This window comes from Alnus glutinosa, chromosome 4, assembly GCF_958979055.1.
Source record: "Alnus glutinosa chromosome 4, dhAlnGlut1.1, whole genome shotgun sequence".
NCBI classification, from domain to species: Eukaryota; Viridiplantae; Streptophyta; class Magnoliopsida; order Fagales; family Betulaceae; genus Alnus; species Alnus glutinosa.
In genome coordinates, this window is record NC_084889.1 from 26,225,879 (window position 1) to 26,245,806 (window position 19,928).

Below are 19,928 nucleotides of genomic sequence, written 5' to 3' on the forward strand. Positions count from 1 at the left end.
CAATTGGATATAATGAAATAGTACGTGTCAGTGCATAACATTTCCAAAGAAGAATCGATCATAAACAGTGAGAAGCAACACCAAACAAAAGGGACAAAAGCATGATGCTACCCTAACAAAAATAATATCAAGAAGAATCCCGAGGCGGCTGCTGCAATTGGTGCTGAGTCCATAGGTCAAAACTAGTGCTTAATTGTTGCTCGGCTGGAACTTAATATTCACCAATTTTTTGTAATAGTCTCAGTCTCACCAAATGAACCACATCAGGATAATTCATATGATTTCAAGTCCATTTTTAAAGCTCTCTTCCCAACAGGAGAATGCGTCACTAGAAATTAAATGAAAAGCATCCAACTAGAAAGAAGAGACGGCTGAAGAATGAGGCCAATGATGACCTTCTCAATACATCAATCTCTCATAACCCAATACCATAACAACGTTGCATTTCAATGTAAAACAGAGTCCAGATATTCATTGCCAACTATGCCAAATCCATATCCAACAAAAAACTAGATACCAACTCTAAATGCATAAAAGACCAAAAATGTCTCCACAAAACATCAAACAATATCCAAATTGAAGGCAAAAGACGGCAACAAAAGCATGCCAAAATTCTGTAACATAACAATCTAAAACGGCACACAATAGCAAAAGATAACAAGGCCAACCATTTTCCTTCAATGCTGTTCGTATTGCAAACTGAACTACCTCACAGTGACAATGTCATCAATCTTCAAGATCATCCTCACACACTCTGTCGCCAGTGTGATCGCACTCGTGCTCACAAGCAGTGGCTGCACCACATTCTCCTCCAAGATATTAGTAATCTGCCCCTTCCTCACATTAATCCCAGCATTGATCTCACCCTGTGCATGCCGGTTCCTCAGCTCAGTCACAATTGCAATCGGATTCAACCCTGCATTCTCAGCCAACGTATAGGGAATCACTTCAAGCGCCTCTGCGAACGACCGCACACAATAACCCTCCATCCCGTGCAGCACCTTCGCCCATGCACCCAACTGCCTTGACAGCTCAATCTCCGGAGCCCCACCACCTGCAATTAAAAACCGCTTATTCACCAAGCACCTAATCACACACAGTGCATCGTGCAAGCTCCTCTCCGCCTCTTCTAACACCAGTTGGTTCGACCCACGAACCAGCACCGTGGTGGTCCGACCCATGTCCTTGATCCCCGTAACCTTCACAATTTTCCCATCCCCAACCGAAACCTCCTCAACAAGATCCGCATACCCCAGCTTCTCGACTCGGAAATGCTCGATGTTCGCAATGGGCAAACAATTCAGAGTCTTGGTGATAAACTCAATCTCGTCACGCTCCACATCCTTGACCACCAAAATCTTAGCCTTCGCGAGATAATGTAGCGACAAATCGGTCACTGCGTCGCGCAAAATGCTTTTCTGGATCAACAAGACATTGCACCCAGTCGCCTTGATCTTCTTAATCATTCCCAGAATGTACTGCCTCTCCTCCTTCAGTATCCGATCCATCTGGGCATAATCGGAAACGACAATACTCTGCTCGATGTCGGTTTTTGGCGGTGATATCTGGAACTGGATGACGGCAATCTTGGCGTTCTCCATGCGAGTGAGCCCTCCAGAGGCGTGGCTCACCTTTTTGTCGAAGACGAGGCCTTTGACGAGCTCGGTGTCGTCAACGGTGCCACCGAGCTTCTTAACGATCTTGACGTCCCGGAGATCCACGAGATCGGGCTTGGCAGGGTCGACGACGGAGAGGACGGCGTCGACGGCCAGAGGAGCGAGGAGAGTGGAGTATTGACTGACAACCTTGCTGTTGAGGGAGGTGCTGGCAGACTTGACGAGAGAGTCGCGGTCGGAGAGCTCGACGGGGACGGCCATGGCCGTGAGGACCTCGACGGCCTTGGTGGCTGCCTTGTGGAGGGAGTCAGAGATGACGGTAGGGTGGATGCCGTGGGACAGCAGGGAGAGGCAGTGCCGGAGGAGGGCGCCTGCGATGACCACAACGGTGGTGGTGCCGTCTCCGGCGGCGGAGTCCTGGGACTTGGAGAGCTCGACGAGCATCTTGGCGGCGGGCTGGAGGACCTCCATCTTGTTAAGGATGGTGGCGCCGTCGTTAGTGATGATGACCTCGCCAGAGGCCGTGGAGATCATCTTGTCCATGCCCCGGGGACCCAGGCTGGTGCGGACGGCTTCGGCGACGGCGCGTGCCGCCACAATATTGGCTTGCCGGACGTCCTCCTTGCGCTTGTTGTCCACGTACGACTCCGTCTTCGAGGATACCCGGGGGAGAGAAATGGCAGGGGACGCCATTGTATGTGGCGACGATCAGAGCTGAGCTTCGAAAACCCTAACCCTAACCCTAGAGAGAGAGAGAGAGAGAGAAATAGACAGGCGGACAGACAGATTGTAAATATGAGGGAGAGTTTGGAAGAAAGTGGAAATGGGGGTTTGAAATAAATTGTGTGCGCTGAAGTCTGAAGAGATTCAGTGAAAACCCTAAGAGAGTGAGGAAGCGGGAGAGGGTTCTGGAAGAGAAGGGAACGAGTTCGAGAGATATCCGAGGGAAACTTAAAAGTTAAAATACACCCAAACGACATCGTATAAGGATCGCCTTCTTCTTCTTCTTCTTCTTCTTCTTTTTTTTTTTTGTTAAAAAAAAAAAAAAAAATTAATAATAATGGTCTAGAGGTGCTGAGGTATCACTTTTTTTTATTTTTTATTTTTATATTGCGTTTAATATTGCGATTTCGTAAACAAAAAATATAATTTTAAACCAAATCGTAAAAAATGAATTGTTTATGTATTGCGTTTTTAAAAAATTACGATTTTTTTTAAAAAAGAAATTGCTTTTTTAAATTACAAACAATACGATGCTTTTTAAAAGTACAAAAATTTAAAGACTATACTGCAATTTTAAAGGTCAAATTACAATTTTATCAAATATTTACTTACACCTTTTAGAAATCACATTTTTAAATAGCATATTTTAAAATTGCAAACCTTAACATTAGCTGAGGTCGTAGTTTCCATCGCATCTATCTCAATTTTTTAGACTAATTGAGGGGGTTCTCTCCTAAGCTGGTTTTTTGTTTTTTTTTTTTTTTTTGGTGTGTAAAATTAGATGCCATGTATCTCTTTAACATATAAAAAAAATACATATTTTCTTAACAATATAAAAAAGCACGTCTTTTTAATAAAAAAAAAATCCCCGACTTTATTAATGCTACCAAAAAAAAAAAAGGTGCTTATACTAAAAAGACATCATAATTTTATATATTAGAAGAAATTATTTCAACCAGTTTAGAGGAGGTAATTGACGGTTTGTTTTTAGTTCGCTGCACGATAGAAGTTGGTTTATTTACATAAATCACAAAATGTAGTGCCTTGTGCCTTCCCTCCATTTTAGGAAGTGGAAAGTTAATGAGGAAGAGCCGGTTGTTTTGTCCATACAAGTATAGGATATAGCAGAAATCCATGATTTCCATGAGGACACTAGGTGAGAACCAGTAACCAGAAGGAATTTTATTCCAAAGCTGAGAAGATACTTGAACATCAAAGCTTTCTTTCCATTCTCTTTTCTTCCTTTCTTTTTTTGGTCTGGTCTGTTTTCAACGAGTACATGTTCATCTATTTATATTCAGGATGACCTACCTGTTGGTGGTTTACCCATCCATCTCTTTGCATTGTCACTGAAATATGTTCCAAGCCCAACAAATGCACAAAAACAGGAAAATACATCTTTCATAAATAAGATTGGGCTACAAATGAATGTGTACATTAATAATGTATCAAATACTTGGTCCTGACTAGTGAAAGTTGAGTCACTTTCCGGTTCAAGGAGGCAAAGGCTTTCTTTTTTACACAGAGCAATTCACCAAAAATGAGTAAGCATAAATCGATCTAACATGTACACTATTGCTTTAAGAAATCTCTTTCTTGCTAGCAATTCCCCTACCAAGAATTTCCTATTTTTGACTCTGACTAGTTCATCATTCTACTGAAACAGCTGTTAAGAGAGTTAAGGTATACCTTATGCAGCAGTAACTTATCTTGGAGATGAAGACTGGCAGCATATTTGTGTAAAAGATCATTTGCGTCCTCAGTGGTGCTTGCCCCTTGGCAGATTCTCTCTCCTTTGGCCTCCAAAGAATGTTTTCCCCTTCCAGAATTAAGGATTCAATAAGGTCAGCACCTGCCATGGATTTTATGAACTACAGCTTCCCTTCTAATAGAAACTCCATGTCTTGAAACACCTACTATAGATGTTATGAAAATGTAGTTCCCTGTCTGGTTGCAACTCCATCTCTGGAAAGACTTGAACTCCGATTCCGTTTACCAAACCTTTCACTTGGGCCTAGGAGTTTTTTGTTGGTGAGAAATAACAATAACTAGTTCTTATAATCAGTTTAACCCCACTTAGCACTGCGGGTTGAGGATCTTTTCCGATCTTTCTTTTTGCTCTTCTTTAGAAGCATAGACATATGGTCAATATCTGTGGCAGTTGAATGGCTCTCACCCTTCAACCACAGCAGAGCCTCAGCAGCTGCATCCTTTTCTGCAATTTTCTTATTGTTGCAAGGTTGCCCGTCAAAATTCAACCCATTAAAGATCACAGTGGAACGGAACAGGTTGTTTCTCAGCTGTCTTGTCTTGTAGGTGGGTGCTTCATGTCCTGCCCTGGCAAGTAATGACTGTAGTTGATTCTTTGAATTATCACCACCTCCACCACTCAAGAGGTTGCCTGGTAGTGGCTCTTTTGTAGTCTTCTTTGAGGGTGCTGGCACTTGGCGATTGAAGACAAATCTACCATGACATTGGTCCTCTGAGACCAGTAATCTTAAAGCCGACAGGAGCTCATTCTCTGATTGTACATCCAACTTAGGATCCAAAAGCTGCCCACAAATACCAAGTAATCAAAGTATACATCAACATTGGTATATATATATATATATATACTAGCAACCGTGTGTGCTTTGCATGTCAAGCATTTTCATAATAATATATAATTTATTATAACGTTCTTATAAATAAAGTAGTATATAGCTTTTCCTCTTTGGTGAATTACCAAGTAAGGTGATAGAGTGGACCAAGTTAGCTTCATCTTGTGGCCCTGTCATAAGCCATTAATACTTTTTCCTTTTTGGATTTAACAATAATATCCTTATCTAAAAGTTCAACTTCTTTAAAATTATCAAGGGTTTTTTGGTCAATCAAAATTTTGCCTCAAGGAGTTGTTCTTGCTTAGATGTACGTGTGTCCGTGTATCTAGAGAGAGAGAGAGAGAGGCTCCAGATCAAGAAATAAGGGTGCGACACGACTAAAAAACTAACAGAAATAGATCCTCTCTGGAAATTCAAATGCAATTGACTTTTGAGCTGTGAAAAATGGTAAAATTCCTTACTTTCTTCTGCATAAGTTCCTCAAGTCCTCTCTTTAAGCTTAAATACATATCTGCTAAAGCAGGTTTCATGAAAAATTCCAAGTATCCTCCCAGCATTTTCAGGTGTCCATCCTATCAAAAGCCATTTATAGCATCAGTATCTTCCATAAATAACATATATCCTGGAAGCAAAAAGCATAACCGAAGTGAAAGAACTCACTAGACCACCCCTCGAAATGTTCCCTCCAAATAAGAGCAGCACAGAATCAGATACACCAGTTGAATCCCGAAGAAATACTGAATTAACTTTCACCTTTTCATTGAAAACTAGCCACGGATATGGAATTTTGGGTACTCCAGCATTCACAGAATTCTATTTGATATGGTTCAGAATTAATCAGTGGCAATCAGAATTTTGATGCATCAGCGTTCCCATTCAAAACCACAATTGCATGTAAGAATGAAATAAGTAGCCGAAAGAGAAGAAACTCACTGAGTACAGAAGTACTTGGCCATCCTCCATTGTTTTTAATGCTATCGACTTCTCTTTATTCTGTAGAAACAAAATTGTATCAGTATATACGATATACCAAAGGACAAATATGTCATCAGCAAGCTTAAAAGATAAATAAAAGGGTACGTTTGGTACATTGAAATGATGACTACCTAAGAATATGAATGAATAATACTAGGAATACAAGAAGATGGAATAGAATGACCATTCATTTTCATTCATTTGGTGACAACACAGGAATGACCAAATTTCCTCATTGAAATTGAATCAAATTACCTAAAATACCCTAGCTCTAAAAATGAATACCCCAAAAAACTTTTTTTTTTTTATTCTTGTTCTTGGGAACCCAAAAATAAAAAACAATCCATTCCCCATAGGCGGCCGACCACCCCCAAGCACCCCGAGAGGCTCCAAGGGTGGTCCGACCAGCCCCAGTGCTTCTGTTATGGTGGCCGACCACCCCCACCAATGGGGAATGATTTTTCTTTTAATTTTTGGGTTCCAACCAAAAAATAAAGTGTTTTTGGGAAAATGCTATTCCATTCCTTGGGGAATAGCTATTCCTTACAATTTTTATGGGCATAGCTATCCCTCATTTTAGGGAGAAAGCTATTCCATGGGAATAACTATTCCAATAATGATGCGCAACCGAATAATTGAATGGCTATTCTTAAGTCCATTTTTTGTGTACCAAATGTAACCTTAAGGTAGTTGTTGGCCAGCTAGATTAATTCATTTGTTAAAAAAATGCCTTTCTTATTCTTATTGCTCACGGAAACTTAAGCTAACATGACAAATTAAACCATACCGGAAGAAAAGTAAAGATAATGGAGGCAGCAAGAATGAGTCAGGGAAAAAAAGAGTTTTCTGTAAACCAAAAGAAGTAACATGGATGTATGTATGCATGCACGAATGTGTGAATGTGTGAAAGAGAGACAAGGAAACAAGAAAAGGGAGGGGAGGGGGGGAGGACCGCAGAACTACGTCATGCCTTGGGCCTCAAAAGTAAAAATTAGATCTTCAACTCTTAATTTATATTCATTTATACCCCTTACTCTGTCCCCACAAGGTGAAAATTCTGGTTCTGCCTCTTTTTTTTTTTTTTTTAGGAGGGGGGGTGGGGGGGTCATTTGTATTTGACCGCACTCCATGGCAGGCGGCCAATAGGCCACTGGTGCTCAAGTGGTGGGCCATAATCTCCAGGTCTTCACACTTTCTAATAGAGTACTCCGATCTCCAACTCGTATTGGTGGGGGAGAACATGACTTACCACAACAGAGCATATTCCGGGGTACAAGCCTGCACAGATGACTGCTCGGACAAGATGCTCATCATGGCTCCATCTATTGCAGTTTTCGGTGTTCTGATCAACTAGACCACTATCCTTAAGCAAACAAAAGAACTGCTTCCGAAGAGAGTCAATGGCTTTCAGAGTTTGAGCAGAAAGGAAATTTCTCCAACAGTACTCATAACCAGATTGATGTCTTTCAGCATCTTTCCAACCCTCATAAGCTCGGACAAGTGCAAGATGGTCACTGCAGTCACGGGCAGAGAATTGTGCTTTTGCTGACTCAGCAAGCTGCAAAAATAGTGAAAAAGAAACAAAAGTGATTCCTCACTCCATTGTAGTTAAGAACCCATACTAATTATAAGTTAAGATTTTAATTCTGCCTCGCCATCAACCAGCGAAAGAACCCCCATAAAATAATTTGAGACTGGAAGTCTGGGACAACTAGTATAAGTCGTTCTTGGCATTTACATGTAGGAAAACAACAAAACAAGTACAGTGGCTTGTCCAAGTTCATATTCTTACATATGCTTTTTCTAACTTCACTTAAAGTAGTCATAAAGAATTTATAACCTCAACAATCTCTATTCCGACGCTTATACTGCAAATTTAAATGACCTATGGTACAGTGTTATTTTTTTTATTTATTTTTTTTTTTATATTTATAACGTCATACTTTAGCTTATTCTTAATATTCAGATCCTAAATTATCTCACATTTCAATCAAAAGATGTGTATACAGAATGGAAGAAATATATCAATTCTGGATTATTCAGAGTTCATCATGCTGACAAAAAAATGAATTAAATATAAAATCATACTAAAACGAGAATTAAATATGGTATGAAACTTACATCCTAAAACAAAAAAACAAGAATACATACTAAAACATATAACATCATCAATACATAGAATTAATATGGTATGAAACTTACATCCTTCTTGTCGAATGGCATCAGGAAGGGATCTCTGGCACTAAGGCCAGCAACAACGGTCATTATTGGATCTAGGCAGTTGAAAATAGCCCCAAATATGAGCATTTTTCCAAGTTTTGGCTCAACTGGAAGCACTGACAAGTTGCGTCCTGCAAAGCAACCAGTCATGGTTCTGTGGATGTTCACCAACAGCACTACCTTGAAACATCTTAGAAACAAAATTTATGTGCGAGCATGTGCGCTCACAAGCGTGTAATTTCTATACCTAGCACAGTCAGATTTTCATTCTCGTCCAAAGCCCCAATGATGTTCAAGTATTCCACAGCATTTTGAACCTACAAAATAATCATGATTCCAAGAACTAATAAACAGAATCACATAAAAATAACAATGGCGACAGAAGCAGAAAAATATGGGCTCGTTATGGAAAGCATGTAATTTAATAGCATACAAAAAAGAAGTGAGAAGAATAGCAAAATACATTCCAGGACAGTAATGAATATGCAGACACTGAGAAGCAAATTGAAATTGAAATTTACCGATAGAGGTTCCGGCGGCTGCAATGCCCTAGATAAGAATTGTGAAATACTTCCAAGTTGTAAACTTTTGATTTGTAAACATAACGACTGTAATGGTGTCCTTAGGAGTTCTGGCAGTTGATAATCAGCAAAAGCATCGTATACACATCTGGGATAGAGATGGTAACACTCACCAGGCTGAACCCGACCAGCTCTTCCCCTCCTCTATAAAACAGAAGTGGAAACTAATATCAGCAGTCCATTAGATGAATCAAATCTCACGGTAAAAAGTCAATAGTGTCAAAGGAACTGTTAAACCTTACATCAAAATTTTACTACTATATATTTATATATAAGTAATTTCATTATCAGTATCATTAATTAAGCGTAAAGGGGCACAACCTTAGTACACAAGGAGTATACAAGAAAACTCCTAATCTAAAGAAAAAGAAATAAAAATCTGTCAATGATAGAAACAAGAAAACTATGATGGACAGATATTCAAGTATATAAAGTGTTGAACACAATCTTCCGCAACTCTGTCACCGAAGTCTCTACATCTTCAAAGCTCCGAGCATTCCTCTCTCACCAAAGCCACCACATCAAACACATTGGAACCAACTTCCATACTTCCATAATTGTATCACACGCAACTTGTCCTCACCAACTGACCAACAAATCAATTACCCGTCTAGGCATAACCCACTCTACACTAAACAAGTTATGAATGGAACTCCATGATTTTCTTGCCACTTCACAATGAGTCAATAAGTGATCAATAGACTTCCCACTATTCTTACACATGCAACACCACTCAACCACCACCACACTCCTATTTCTCAAATTATTGAGCGTCAATATTTTCCCTAATGCTGCTGTCCACACAAAAAAGCCACCCGCGAAGGAGCCTTCACTCTCCATATGCTCTTCCATGGAAAAGAGGATCCATTCTGGCTAATTAACACTTGATAAAACGACTTAACTTCAAAAAAGTGCTTCTTTTGGAAGGACTCCATACTATTCTATCATCCTCTCCTTGTCTTAATTGGAAAGAATACAAACTCTCAAAGAAAGATACTACCACCTCCACCTCTGAATCGTGAACTGGTCTAATAAAAATTAAATTCCATTGAATAATCCCTTCTCGAAACTGCTTGTTATCTGCCACCCACGCATCCTTTCTCTGAGCAATAGTAAAACATATTGCTACTATATAACTAATACATTATACAATATTTTATTTTGTGGAAGCAAGAATGTGGTAATCAATAATACTTCAAAATCCACATTATGTCAAGATCTGCGAATAAGTTTCAAGAACACCTTCATTTAGGTAAATGGGATGACCTGATCCCAGGCTGACAATTACAGATCCAAATCCACTCACTTCCACTTGCTTGTTTGAAGATAAATGAACTTCAGTGAAGTCTAAGGGGTTTTAAAGCTCCTAGTTACTAGATAAGACCACACCTACAATGCAAGGGGAAGCTTTTCTAGAGGAAAAGCGACCATATCTCCATTTTTCACTATTGATTGTAAGGTCATTTTATATGTCAGTCCAGAACAGATATGTGTACTTTAACTGAACCATGGTTTAAATTGCAGGTGTTACGTAAATGTACAGGCCAACCTGAGCATGATAGGATCCTAACCAGGCATTAAATAACTTTCATTGAATATGAAAAGAACACAAAATTTCTTATGCTGGATGATTTTTATAGAGATTTGGGAAATGAGAGATCAATATACATCATAACAAGTTAATCATGTAAATGTGCTAAACAAATGATTATATGTTTATAAAACATGCTGCAAGCAGGTCAGACAGTTCAAACACCCTATACCAACATAGTTGACCCACCAAAACCTATGAATTTCTTAGTGTTTTTTTTTTTTTTTGTGGGGGCGGGGGGGAGGCGTAAGTCTACATACCTCCCTCAAACTATAACTCAATTGTCAATGTCCTCCTAAACTATCGATTGCGTCAATGTTCCCCCAATGCCAGAAAAAGTGGGGTGGTGGTGGGGGGGGGGGGGGGGGGGGGGAGAGGCTGGAACAAAGGGGGTGGCTGAGGCCAAATCTCCAAACCATCAAAACACTATACTGTTGCTGAAATCTCCTTCTACAACCTCACCAAGATTCAACAAAAGACTCCATTCCAATCTGCAACTCAATAATCAAGACACAGCACACAAAACCCAAATCAATAGTTCCACAATTCAACAGAGTGCGCTACAGAAGTTTGCATGAAGAACCATTCCACCGACACACACAAAAATTGAATTACAGACACTTCAATTGAAGAAGGAATTTGGTGAGCCTAGGCCTTGTGTGGTGGCAACTTACTGTATCTGTCATGAGAGAGAAGGTTCCGATGAGGTTGTGACATTGATGCAATCGATAGTTTGGGGAAGACATTGACAATTGGATGGTAGTTTAAGGGGGGATATGTGAACTTTTTCCTTTTTTTTTCAATAATTCCAAAGCCCTTGCATTTTTGTTGTTTTTGTTTTTCTTTCCTTCTAGGAAAAGGGAAAGAGTTTTTCTATTCTTTTTTTTTTTTTTTTTTGGGGGGGGGGGGGGGGGGGGGGCATAAAAATAAAATAAAAACCTACAAAGCATTTATCCTGCGTGCACCCTGTTACTATCAACCAAATACACCCACAAATAAGCATCCACAAGATTTGGCACGCCCATGGGCAGAGTTTTTTTTTTTTTTTTTTTCCTATGCTCACCAATACACATAGTAACTAATGCATTTTATACATGGAAAAAGAAAAATTCACAACAAAATAAAAGGTAATTCATGTCAGATAATCTTAGAAACTTTTTTCTTTTTTATATGTATATAATCTCATAAACTTGATATGATAATTGACTAGTTATCAGAATAATCTTACTTGCCGAGCAGCAGCCTTTGATATCCAGGATGGTAACAAACAAGGAGTGTTGTTTAGTGCATCATATGATGTCTCTTTTGCCTTTCCGCAATCAACCACATAAACGACATCATTGATAGTAATACTAGTCTCAGCCATGTTTGTAGCTAGAACTATTTTCCTCACTCCATCTTGAGGCTTATCAAAAATTAACCTCTGCATGCAAAACAATATAAAAAAGGAATCAGGAAAATCTGCAAGCATTAGATGAACGGTATCATTCATATCTGAACATGTGAATAAGACATGATGTAATACATGCAGGTGGTATATAAAGACAGGCTTTAGTCATCTTTCAGCGCAAACTACCAAGAGCTAGTGGATACAAAATTCAGGGCAAAAATGAATACTTCAGAGATGGCAATTGGTAGGGTTACTCTGTAAACTATACCTCAACGCGTCAGGTTTCCAATTAAACCAATTGGGTTGAACCTGGAATTTTGAACGCAAATTGGGTTCCGGTAGGGTTTGGTTGAACCCTATGAAGTACCTAGGTCTTCCTTTGGGAGCGTCGTTTAAAGCTAAATCTATTTGGGATGGCATTATTGAGAAGATTGAAAGCCGATCAGCTAGTTGGAAGCGGATGTACTTGTCTAAAGTGGGTAGCATTACCTCGATCAAGAGCACATTGTCTAATTTGTCTGCCTACTTTATGTCTTTGTTTCCCCTTCCAATGAACGTAGCCAACCAAATTGAGAAATTATAGCGGGATTTCCTGTGGGAAGGAATGGGCGAAAGAGGTCAAATTTTACATGGTAAGCTGGTTCAAGGTGTGTTCCATCTCGCTTCTAAGGCGGGTTTGGGAGTCCGAAATTTGCTTATGTTGAACTAAGCTCTTTTAGGGAAGTGGTTATGGTGCTATGCTTATTAGAGGAAGGCAATGTGGATATTGGTAGTGGACCTTAAATATAGTAGTCAATGGGGTGAGTGGTGCTCTAATGGAGTTAGGGTCGTATTGTGTGGGGATATAGAAATTTATTAGTAAGGCTTGTAGGAGTTTTCTAGTTTTACTAGATTTAAGGTTGGGGATGGCTACAAGGCTAGTTTTTGGCATGACATGTGGTGTGAGCTGCTACCCCTTAAGGGACTGTACTCGGAGTTGTTTAGCATTACCTACCTAAGGTATGCTTCTGTGGCAAATCATCTTCAGTTTTCTATTGTCTTTCCTTAGTGGAACATGAATTTGGTTAGAGCAACGCATGAATGGGAGTCAAAATTCTTTACTTCATCCTTCAATCAAATGTACCCCATCAGATTGAGACAAAATGGTGTAGACAAGCTTTATTGAATCCCCTCCAAGAGAGGGCGGTTTGAGGTTAGCTCATTCTATAATGTCTTAATCCCCCATGATAGCACCTCTTTCCCTTGGAGGTGTATCTGGCAGCATAAGGCCCCTTTGAGAGTGGCTTTCTTCATTTGGTTGTCTGCTTTAGATAGATCCTCACTTCAGATAAGTTAAGGAAGGAAGCGGCATATCATTATGGTTGATTAGTGTTGTTTGTGTAAGAAGAGTGGAGAAACCGTTGACCATCTTTTACTTCATTGCAATTTAGCTAGTGCATTATGGAACTCTATCTTTAGCTTGTTCGTCTTAGCGTGGGTCATGCCTCGTCGAATGAGAGATCTCTTTGCTTGTTGGAGAGGGAAGTTTGGTAGCCCTCATAGTGAAACTGTTTGGAAGATGATTCCACTATACTTGATGTGGTGTATTTGGAGAGAAAGAAATGACTGAAGCTTTGAGGACAGAGAGAGGACAGTGGAGAAGTTAAAGGCCTTCTTCTTTAACTCCCTTTCCATTGGATAACTGGATGATTATTTCCATGACTATTTTGATCTTTTATCTTTTTCTGGTTAGGTATTTTTCATGTATACATCCTGTATACTTGAGTGCACCCTTTGTTTTAATGAAATAAAAAAACTTGGGTTGTCTTGGCCCAAACCCAACAATAATGCACGACTTGTTACGTTAAATAAGAAATTAAAAGAATGAGAGTTAATATGAAGGAGTAATAGTGTAGTAAGAAGTCCTCACATTCAAAATCTATGATCTGTATGGTTAGGACACAAGGAAAGGCTTAGGGCCAGAGCATCAATCATGGTGCACAGGTAATTTAAGGCTTAAGGTGTTGACTTTGAGAACCTTACCTCATTAACCCCAATTGCTCCTCAAATCCACAATTAGCATATTAATTCGAATGAAAATAATTATCTCTTTTTTTTTCTTTTTTTTTTTATAAGTAGATTTCAATGAAAAGGAAGCGTAAGGCGCCCCTACGTACACAGGAAGTATACACAGGAGAACCACAGCTGACCCGAAAAACTCGAAAAAAAAACCCAGGAAACAACCCCCAAGTCAAAACCTAGAAAACAAAGAACCAACTAAAATACTACCCACAAAAGAAACCAAACAGCACCCAAAAAACCAAGAAAACCTAAGAACAACCCACAAAAAAAACCCTCAAAGCAACCAACCCTACGACCTATTGGCCTTGTCTCTCCTACACCTCGAAGAAGCCTTGATGTCTCCATAATTTACCGAACTTTGTAGATTCCGAAGCTCCCTCTTACTCTCACTTTTCTTGTTCTCAATCATCTCACCCCAAATCTCCCGATGCTTCTGTCTCTGTTCTTTAGTCACCAACGGATACACCTCGGAGATCTTCCCCCAGAGCTCTGCCTCGATACTCCAACAATCCTTCTCCCAATTATGATTGCAAACAATAGGCTGATCCTTCTTCTCTTAAAGCTTTGATACCTCCTTCCACCAATAGACTGCATCTCGGACTTTCTCTCCCAAAGTCAAATCACTGGATAACTCTGAAATCCAACGAGGATCTTCAGCAGACTTCTTCTCTTCTACTGGATCTCCAGAGACATGTAAAGAAGAAGCTGCGTGGGCTTGAACAGAAGGAACCGCAGGGACTAGAGAGGAGGAGGATACCATAGAAGAGTTCAACTCATAACCGACCAACAAGGAAACAGAACCCAGAGAAGCTGCCAGAGCCACCAGAAGCAACAACTCCGGTGCCGGCAGAGGAGGATAACAGAATCCCAAATAAGCCGATGATACGTCGTCCCTGTAACTGCCGACGACGAGGGCTCCGACCTAATGGAACCCCCAACAGAAACCGAGATCGTCAGACCCACGCCCTTTGTGGCTACCGACGCAGCAACCTCCAAACCCCCAGGAGGAGGTCGAACCAGAATCAGCCCAGATGACACCTTAGACGTCGTCTCCGGTGGCGAACTCGACGGACGGGAGACTTTAGCTTTCGGTATGAGACGACCCACGCAGAAGCCAGAAGATTTACGACTTAGCCCCGACCCGGCAAAACGGTCCAGAAGATTTCTTATGGCCCAGCCCAAAGCCAAAAAAAACTTGGAACCCAACTTAGCCACGTCTGCAGCCTCGAACGTTCAATTTTCAAATTTGAACAAGGGGGACGCTTCTTACCCTGCGGACGAAGAGGGTGGTCTTTGTCCAACAGGTTGAGCTGATGCGACTCCATCGAGAAGCAATCCACTGTTGTTCTCTGTACAGACTCTGCATGCCACACCGTCGGAAGAAGATCAAGCTCACAAGGCTCCAGCAACGAAGCCCTTGACCTGGAACAACCGCCACCCATGATGGACAACTCCTTCGCAACAATGGCCAGAACCAACCTCAACACCTCCACAAAAGGGGGTCCCGTCCACTTCGGAGCCAAACCCAAACTCGGCTGAACAACCTTCACTTCCTTTCTCCAAAGAAGAAGAGGAACCACTCCCACTACCCATCGGGCCAGAGAGAAAATCAACAACCTTTCTCAGCTCATCAGAGAATTTGATCCAACCCCACCCTCCACGACCCTCGAGGATAACAATGAACCATTTCTGACCACCCAACCCGAATGAAGAAACCTCTAAAAAGCGCCCATCTTTGTTCCCACATCTTCGAGCAATCAGAAGTTTCGATCCCTCTCTGAACAACTTTACAATTTCTTGCTCTTCCGGTAAACCCAACAACACTTCCAACATCGACGCAAGCCATTCGGAGCTCTGAGAATTCAAAATGACCACTCCCATAAATTTTTTCCTCTTCTCCTCCACCCTCAGCGCCGACGCCCTAGCCAAAACAGAGAAAGCAAAAGACTTCGACTCCACTAAAAATTTCTTATCCATCTCACAACACCCCCAGAGCACCGGCGACCAAGCCAAAAATTACATCGCCGGAAAAAGAACCACCCAAACCAAAGAGCACGCTGACAGACCCCCCCTGCAAGAATCACACCCCAACAGACCAGCAAAACGGAAACTCGAAAACCGGAGTACCAAACGAAAAGACAAAGAAAGATAGAAGAAGCGGTAGGCGACGAGAAGAAACGAATCTCTAGCTAGACGCGCTCTCACGCGCAGACGCTAGGGCAGAGGGGGGAGAGAGAGAGAAAGAGAGAAGAGAGAATTCCCCAAATGAAAATAATTATCAACATACTTTAAAAGAAAATGATTCAATTTATTGGAAAATTTTGACATTTTCCAATAGCTTTCATGACAAGATGATAGTAACAAATATGCTTAGAGAAGACAACAAAGGATAAATAATTCAATAACCTGCTCAGAGCTGGCCATGGAACCATGGCATGCAAGCAGCAACACCCTGCTCGGATCACCCAAGAGAGGATGAGCTTGGAGCTGGTCCTTCAACGAATTTATGTCATCCCAACCAGTCATAAAAACCAAAACAGCACCAGGCCTTTCTTTCTTGACTATGTGGCAGAGCACATGCTCAATGAGGTTAAAACCAATTGAGTCCGGATTCCAACAGGATAAAGACTCCCGAGTCCGTAAGCTATACTCCTTAAAGTCAGCATCTTCAAGTGCATTCTGTTCACAGGATAGGAACATATCACCATAGAACCAAGAGTGTGCAACAAAAACTAGATAAGCACAAAATAATTATATACCTCAACAGCAGAAGCAATCTGGCTCTTCCTCTTCCTTAAAGCTTGAGCTTGTTTCTGCATTTTCCACCCCTTTTCTTGACCATAATCATCAATTTGATTATATGTAGTCAACCGATATCCTGTCATTTCAATAATATTCTCCAGAAAATGTGCACGTACTGGATATGTAAAACCCTGGAATAAAAAAAAAAAAAAAAAAAAAAAAAAAAAAAAAAAAAAAAAAAAAAAAAATACCCCACCCAAGATAAATGGTTAGTCCAGCATTCTTTACATTCGGATCATGTCATATTCTCTCTTTTCCTGATAGATGTAAAAGTCCAAGGCAGCAAGGGGGCACTCTCCAAGTATACACAAAATACAGAAGAGAAATGAAAGAAACAGATGAAAAGGAATCAGCAGTAAGTAATTTAATCACCAAAAAAAAAAAAAAAATACAAACGAACAAGAGAAGATCCATCTAGTAAGAGCCAATGAATCAAAAGATCACCTAATAGGATTTTGAGAATAATTATTCTAATCATGAACTGTAATAATAATAATAATAATAATAATAATAATAATAATAATAATAATAATAAAATATAAAAAAAAAAAAAAAAAAAAAAAAAAAAAAAATTGTTTAGAGAGATTTAAGTACTACAAACTCAATTCAACTCAACTAAGAGCTTGTTTGGGATTGTGTCGGAAAATAGAGCTTTTATATCAAAAAAGAGCTTTTGAGAAAAAGCTTAATTTTCAAGTTTTTCCCAAAAGTACGTGTGGGCCTTTTTTTAGAATAAAAAAGTCAAAAAATTACTTTTTGAGTTTTTTACCAAACAAACCCATTTTTGTTTTGCACAATTTTCTATGTACTAAAAGTACTTTTTAAGCTTCTTAATGCAATCTCAAACAAGCCATGAGCCATAATTCAAACTAAACTAGGGTCGGCTCCATGGATCCTTCCTCAACTAATTGGGATCGGCTACATGTATCTCTTGTTGTCATACTATTCAATGCTCTCCCCCACCTCCTACTGATCAATATCCTCGTTCACTGTGGAACTACTACAAACACATAATCAAAATCTCCAAGACATATATACTTTGATAAATAGTTCACCTTAAAGCTTTAGCAATGCCTCTAGCTTGAAGTATCAAGCAAAAATTCAACAAAAATCAAAGCAAATTTAGGTTTCTAACTTTGAAAAAGAAGTTGGCTTTGCCAAAATTTCAAAAGTCTTTGCTACTCAATATAGCTCATAAGTTTAACCTATTTTCAAAACTTCAGATAAAGCTTAGAAAGTGAATTTGAGAAGCTTTGGGGAAATAAATGTATGAAGAAAGAGATAAGAATCGGAACCACTTCTTCAGCATTCAATAGGGGCCATAATGCCCTCCAGCAAACTGTAACGCACTGTAAAGGCCAATACAGACTACAACATAACATGAGTAGGCATAATGTTGTTGCTCTTAAATGAGCTGGCCTCAACAGTCATTGATACACAACACACTTCATAAAAGCAAACAAGAAGACTAGTAACCCCTGTTTATGAAGTTAATATTATAGTCATGGAGTACACAAAACTTCATCCTCTACCAACAAACACTTCATCAGTTGTGTTCGTATTATATGTGCTGCGATTGCTGATTGATTATATGTGGTAGAATTTGACATACAAATGATATAGTGATTAGAATCCTGAACTTACAGGGATATGCATTGTTGGAGCACCACCAAAGTAGGAAGAGAAGAGCCCCGCATTGAGGGTTGCACTCATCAAAATTAACCTCAACTCTGGTCTACGAGGAAGGAGATCTTTGAGGACAATAAGAAGAAAATCTGGCATAAAAGCAAACAACGGTAAACATCATATTTGATATACTGATGAAAAAAACATAAATCAATTCCAATGTTACCTTCATTCATTCCACGTTCGTGAATCTCATCAACAATAACGTGAGTTACCCCTTTCAAACTTCTATCCAAAAGTAATCTCCTCAACAATATGCCAGTGGTGCAAAAAAGAAGGCGAGTGTCCCTTCCTTTCACTCCCTCAAGCCGAACTTTGTAACCAACCTTTCAGAAAGAGAGATTTAATTGGGAAGGGAGGGGGAGCATTAAAAGTCCATCTGCTAATGAAAATTATTGACAAGCTTAAATTCTTGAAGCAAGTAATAAGATCAGCCACAAAACTTACAGATTCTCCAAGTTTCTCCCCTCGTTCTGCAGCAACTCTTTCAGAAACAGACATGGCAGATATTCGTCTAGGTTGAGTACATATAATACTACAGACAGCTCCACGAGCAGCTTCAATTTCAGATTCCAAGATGTATTGAGGAAGTTGTGTGGTTTTACCACAGCCAGTTTCACCTGAGACAACAATGACCTGCAAAATTACATGTATTATTAATCGCCATAATCGTTTGTTTAGTCCATGCATGTATAATAGCCAATGTATCTACACAGAAACCATGTAATAATCTGCTGGTACAGAAAATTGCATTCCTATTTATCCATACAAGGCAGTACGGATGAACTGATCAAAATAGGCTGCTCTGTGTCAAAGCAATTACAAAGTCAACCACGATCAAGTGCTCAACTATTTGTTTCGTAAAGGCAAACACAAATGATCTAATGTAGTAACTTAAATTGTTTATCTATTACTCAAATTCTAACAAAACATTATGTACTATTATGCAAATGAATTTAAAGGAAAATATGGCCCTAGATGCAGATAATGGTAAAAACGATTCTTGTTGGTGTTAAGGTTTTGCTCTCTCTCTCTCTCTCTCTCTCTCTCTCTAAGCAAAAACCCCTAGATCTTCTTTCTGTTTCATTCTGTGAGGAGCTCCTCCTCTTCCAGTTCCTTTCTAGGTCTTTCTTCTTCTTTGGGTCTTTTTGTTTTTGGGTTTCTCTTCTTCATGGGGTGTCTCTCGCACAGACAATAGTCGTATTCCACTAAAACTAATCCTTTGATGAAGAAATAAATGTCTGTAGCAGATTAGGCACACAAACGAAAAGGATTCCAACATATAACAACCCCTAAAACGTATATGAGATAGTCTAACTAATTTCTTCTTGAAGGCAAGCTCATACTTGTAAAGGAATTTAGGTAAGACAGTCAACCATGATCTACAATAGTGACCATGAATCATACTTCACCTGATTTTCAGAAATAGCTTTTAATAATGCATCTCTCGCTTTGAATGCAGGGAGACTTCTACGAAGTTCAAGCATCTTTTGACCTTCAGGAGATTCCTATAGAAGAATAGATATTAACAAAACACTTGCAGTTATTTACAGGTGAAAAAATGGGGAAAATACAATGAAAATGACTGAAAGCCTCATTAATATTACTTCAAAAAGTAAAAGACAATGAGAATGGATACACCAATCATTTGATTACTCCATATACAAACCAATTATTGCAAGA

The 19,928-nt window shown here is 39.7% G+C and overlaps 2 protein-coding genes across 3 annotated transcripts in view; both read right to left on the minus strand.

Moving 5' to 3' along the window:
• Positions 1 to 497: 497 nt before the first annotated feature.
• LOC133865760 (T-complex protein 1 subunit delta) lies at positions 498 to 2,571 on the minus strand. Its single transcript, XM_062302228.1, has one exon. It carries the CDS (start codon positions 2,307 to 2,309, stop codon positions 705 to 707), a length of 1,605 nt encoding a protein of 534 aa, XP_062158212.1. The 5' UTR covers positions 2,310 to 2,571; the 3' UTR covers positions 498 to 704.
• A 1,149-nt stretch (positions 2,572 to 3,720) lies between these two features.
• LOC133865258 (DExH-box ATP-dependent RNA helicase DExH3-like) overlaps positions 3,721 to 19,928 on the minus strand; it is a 37,060-nt gene continuing 20,852 nt past the window's right edge. For both annotated transcript variants that reach the window (XM_062301632.1, XM_062301631.1), the window contains exons 5-19: positions 19,658 to 19,753; positions 18,693 to 18,881; positions 18,412 to 18,571; positions 18,204 to 18,334; positions 16,517 to 16,690; positions 16,164 to 16,436; positions 11,535 to 11,729; positions 8,656 to 8,859; positions 8,382 to 8,451; positions 8,117 to 8,265; positions 7,164 to 7,472; positions 5,873 to 5,932; positions 5,600 to 5,752; positions 5,401 to 5,511; positions 3,721 to 4,891 (exon numbers count right to left, since the gene is read on the minus strand). In XM_062301632.1, the coding sequence (XP_062157616.1) occupies positions 4,406 to 4,891; positions 5,401 to 5,511; positions 5,600 to 5,752; positions 5,873 to 5,932; positions 7,164 to 7,472; positions 8,117 to 8,265; positions 8,382 to 8,451; positions 8,656 to 8,859; positions 11,535 to 11,729; positions 16,164 to 16,436; positions 16,517 to 16,690; positions 18,204 to 18,334; positions 18,412 to 18,571; positions 18,693 to 18,881; positions 19,658 to 19,753 (2,760 nt within the window). In that variant the 3' untranslated portion in view covers positions 3,721 to 4,405. The remainder of the gene's footprint in view (positions 4,892 to 5,400; positions 5,512 to 5,599; positions 5,753 to 5,872; positions 5,933 to 7,163; positions 7,473 to 8,116; positions 8,266 to 8,381; positions 8,452 to 8,655; positions 8,860 to 11,534; positions 11,730 to 16,163; positions 16,437 to 16,516; positions 16,691 to 18,203; positions 18,335 to 18,411; positions 18,572 to 18,692; positions 18,882 to 19,657; positions 19,754 to 19,928) is intronic.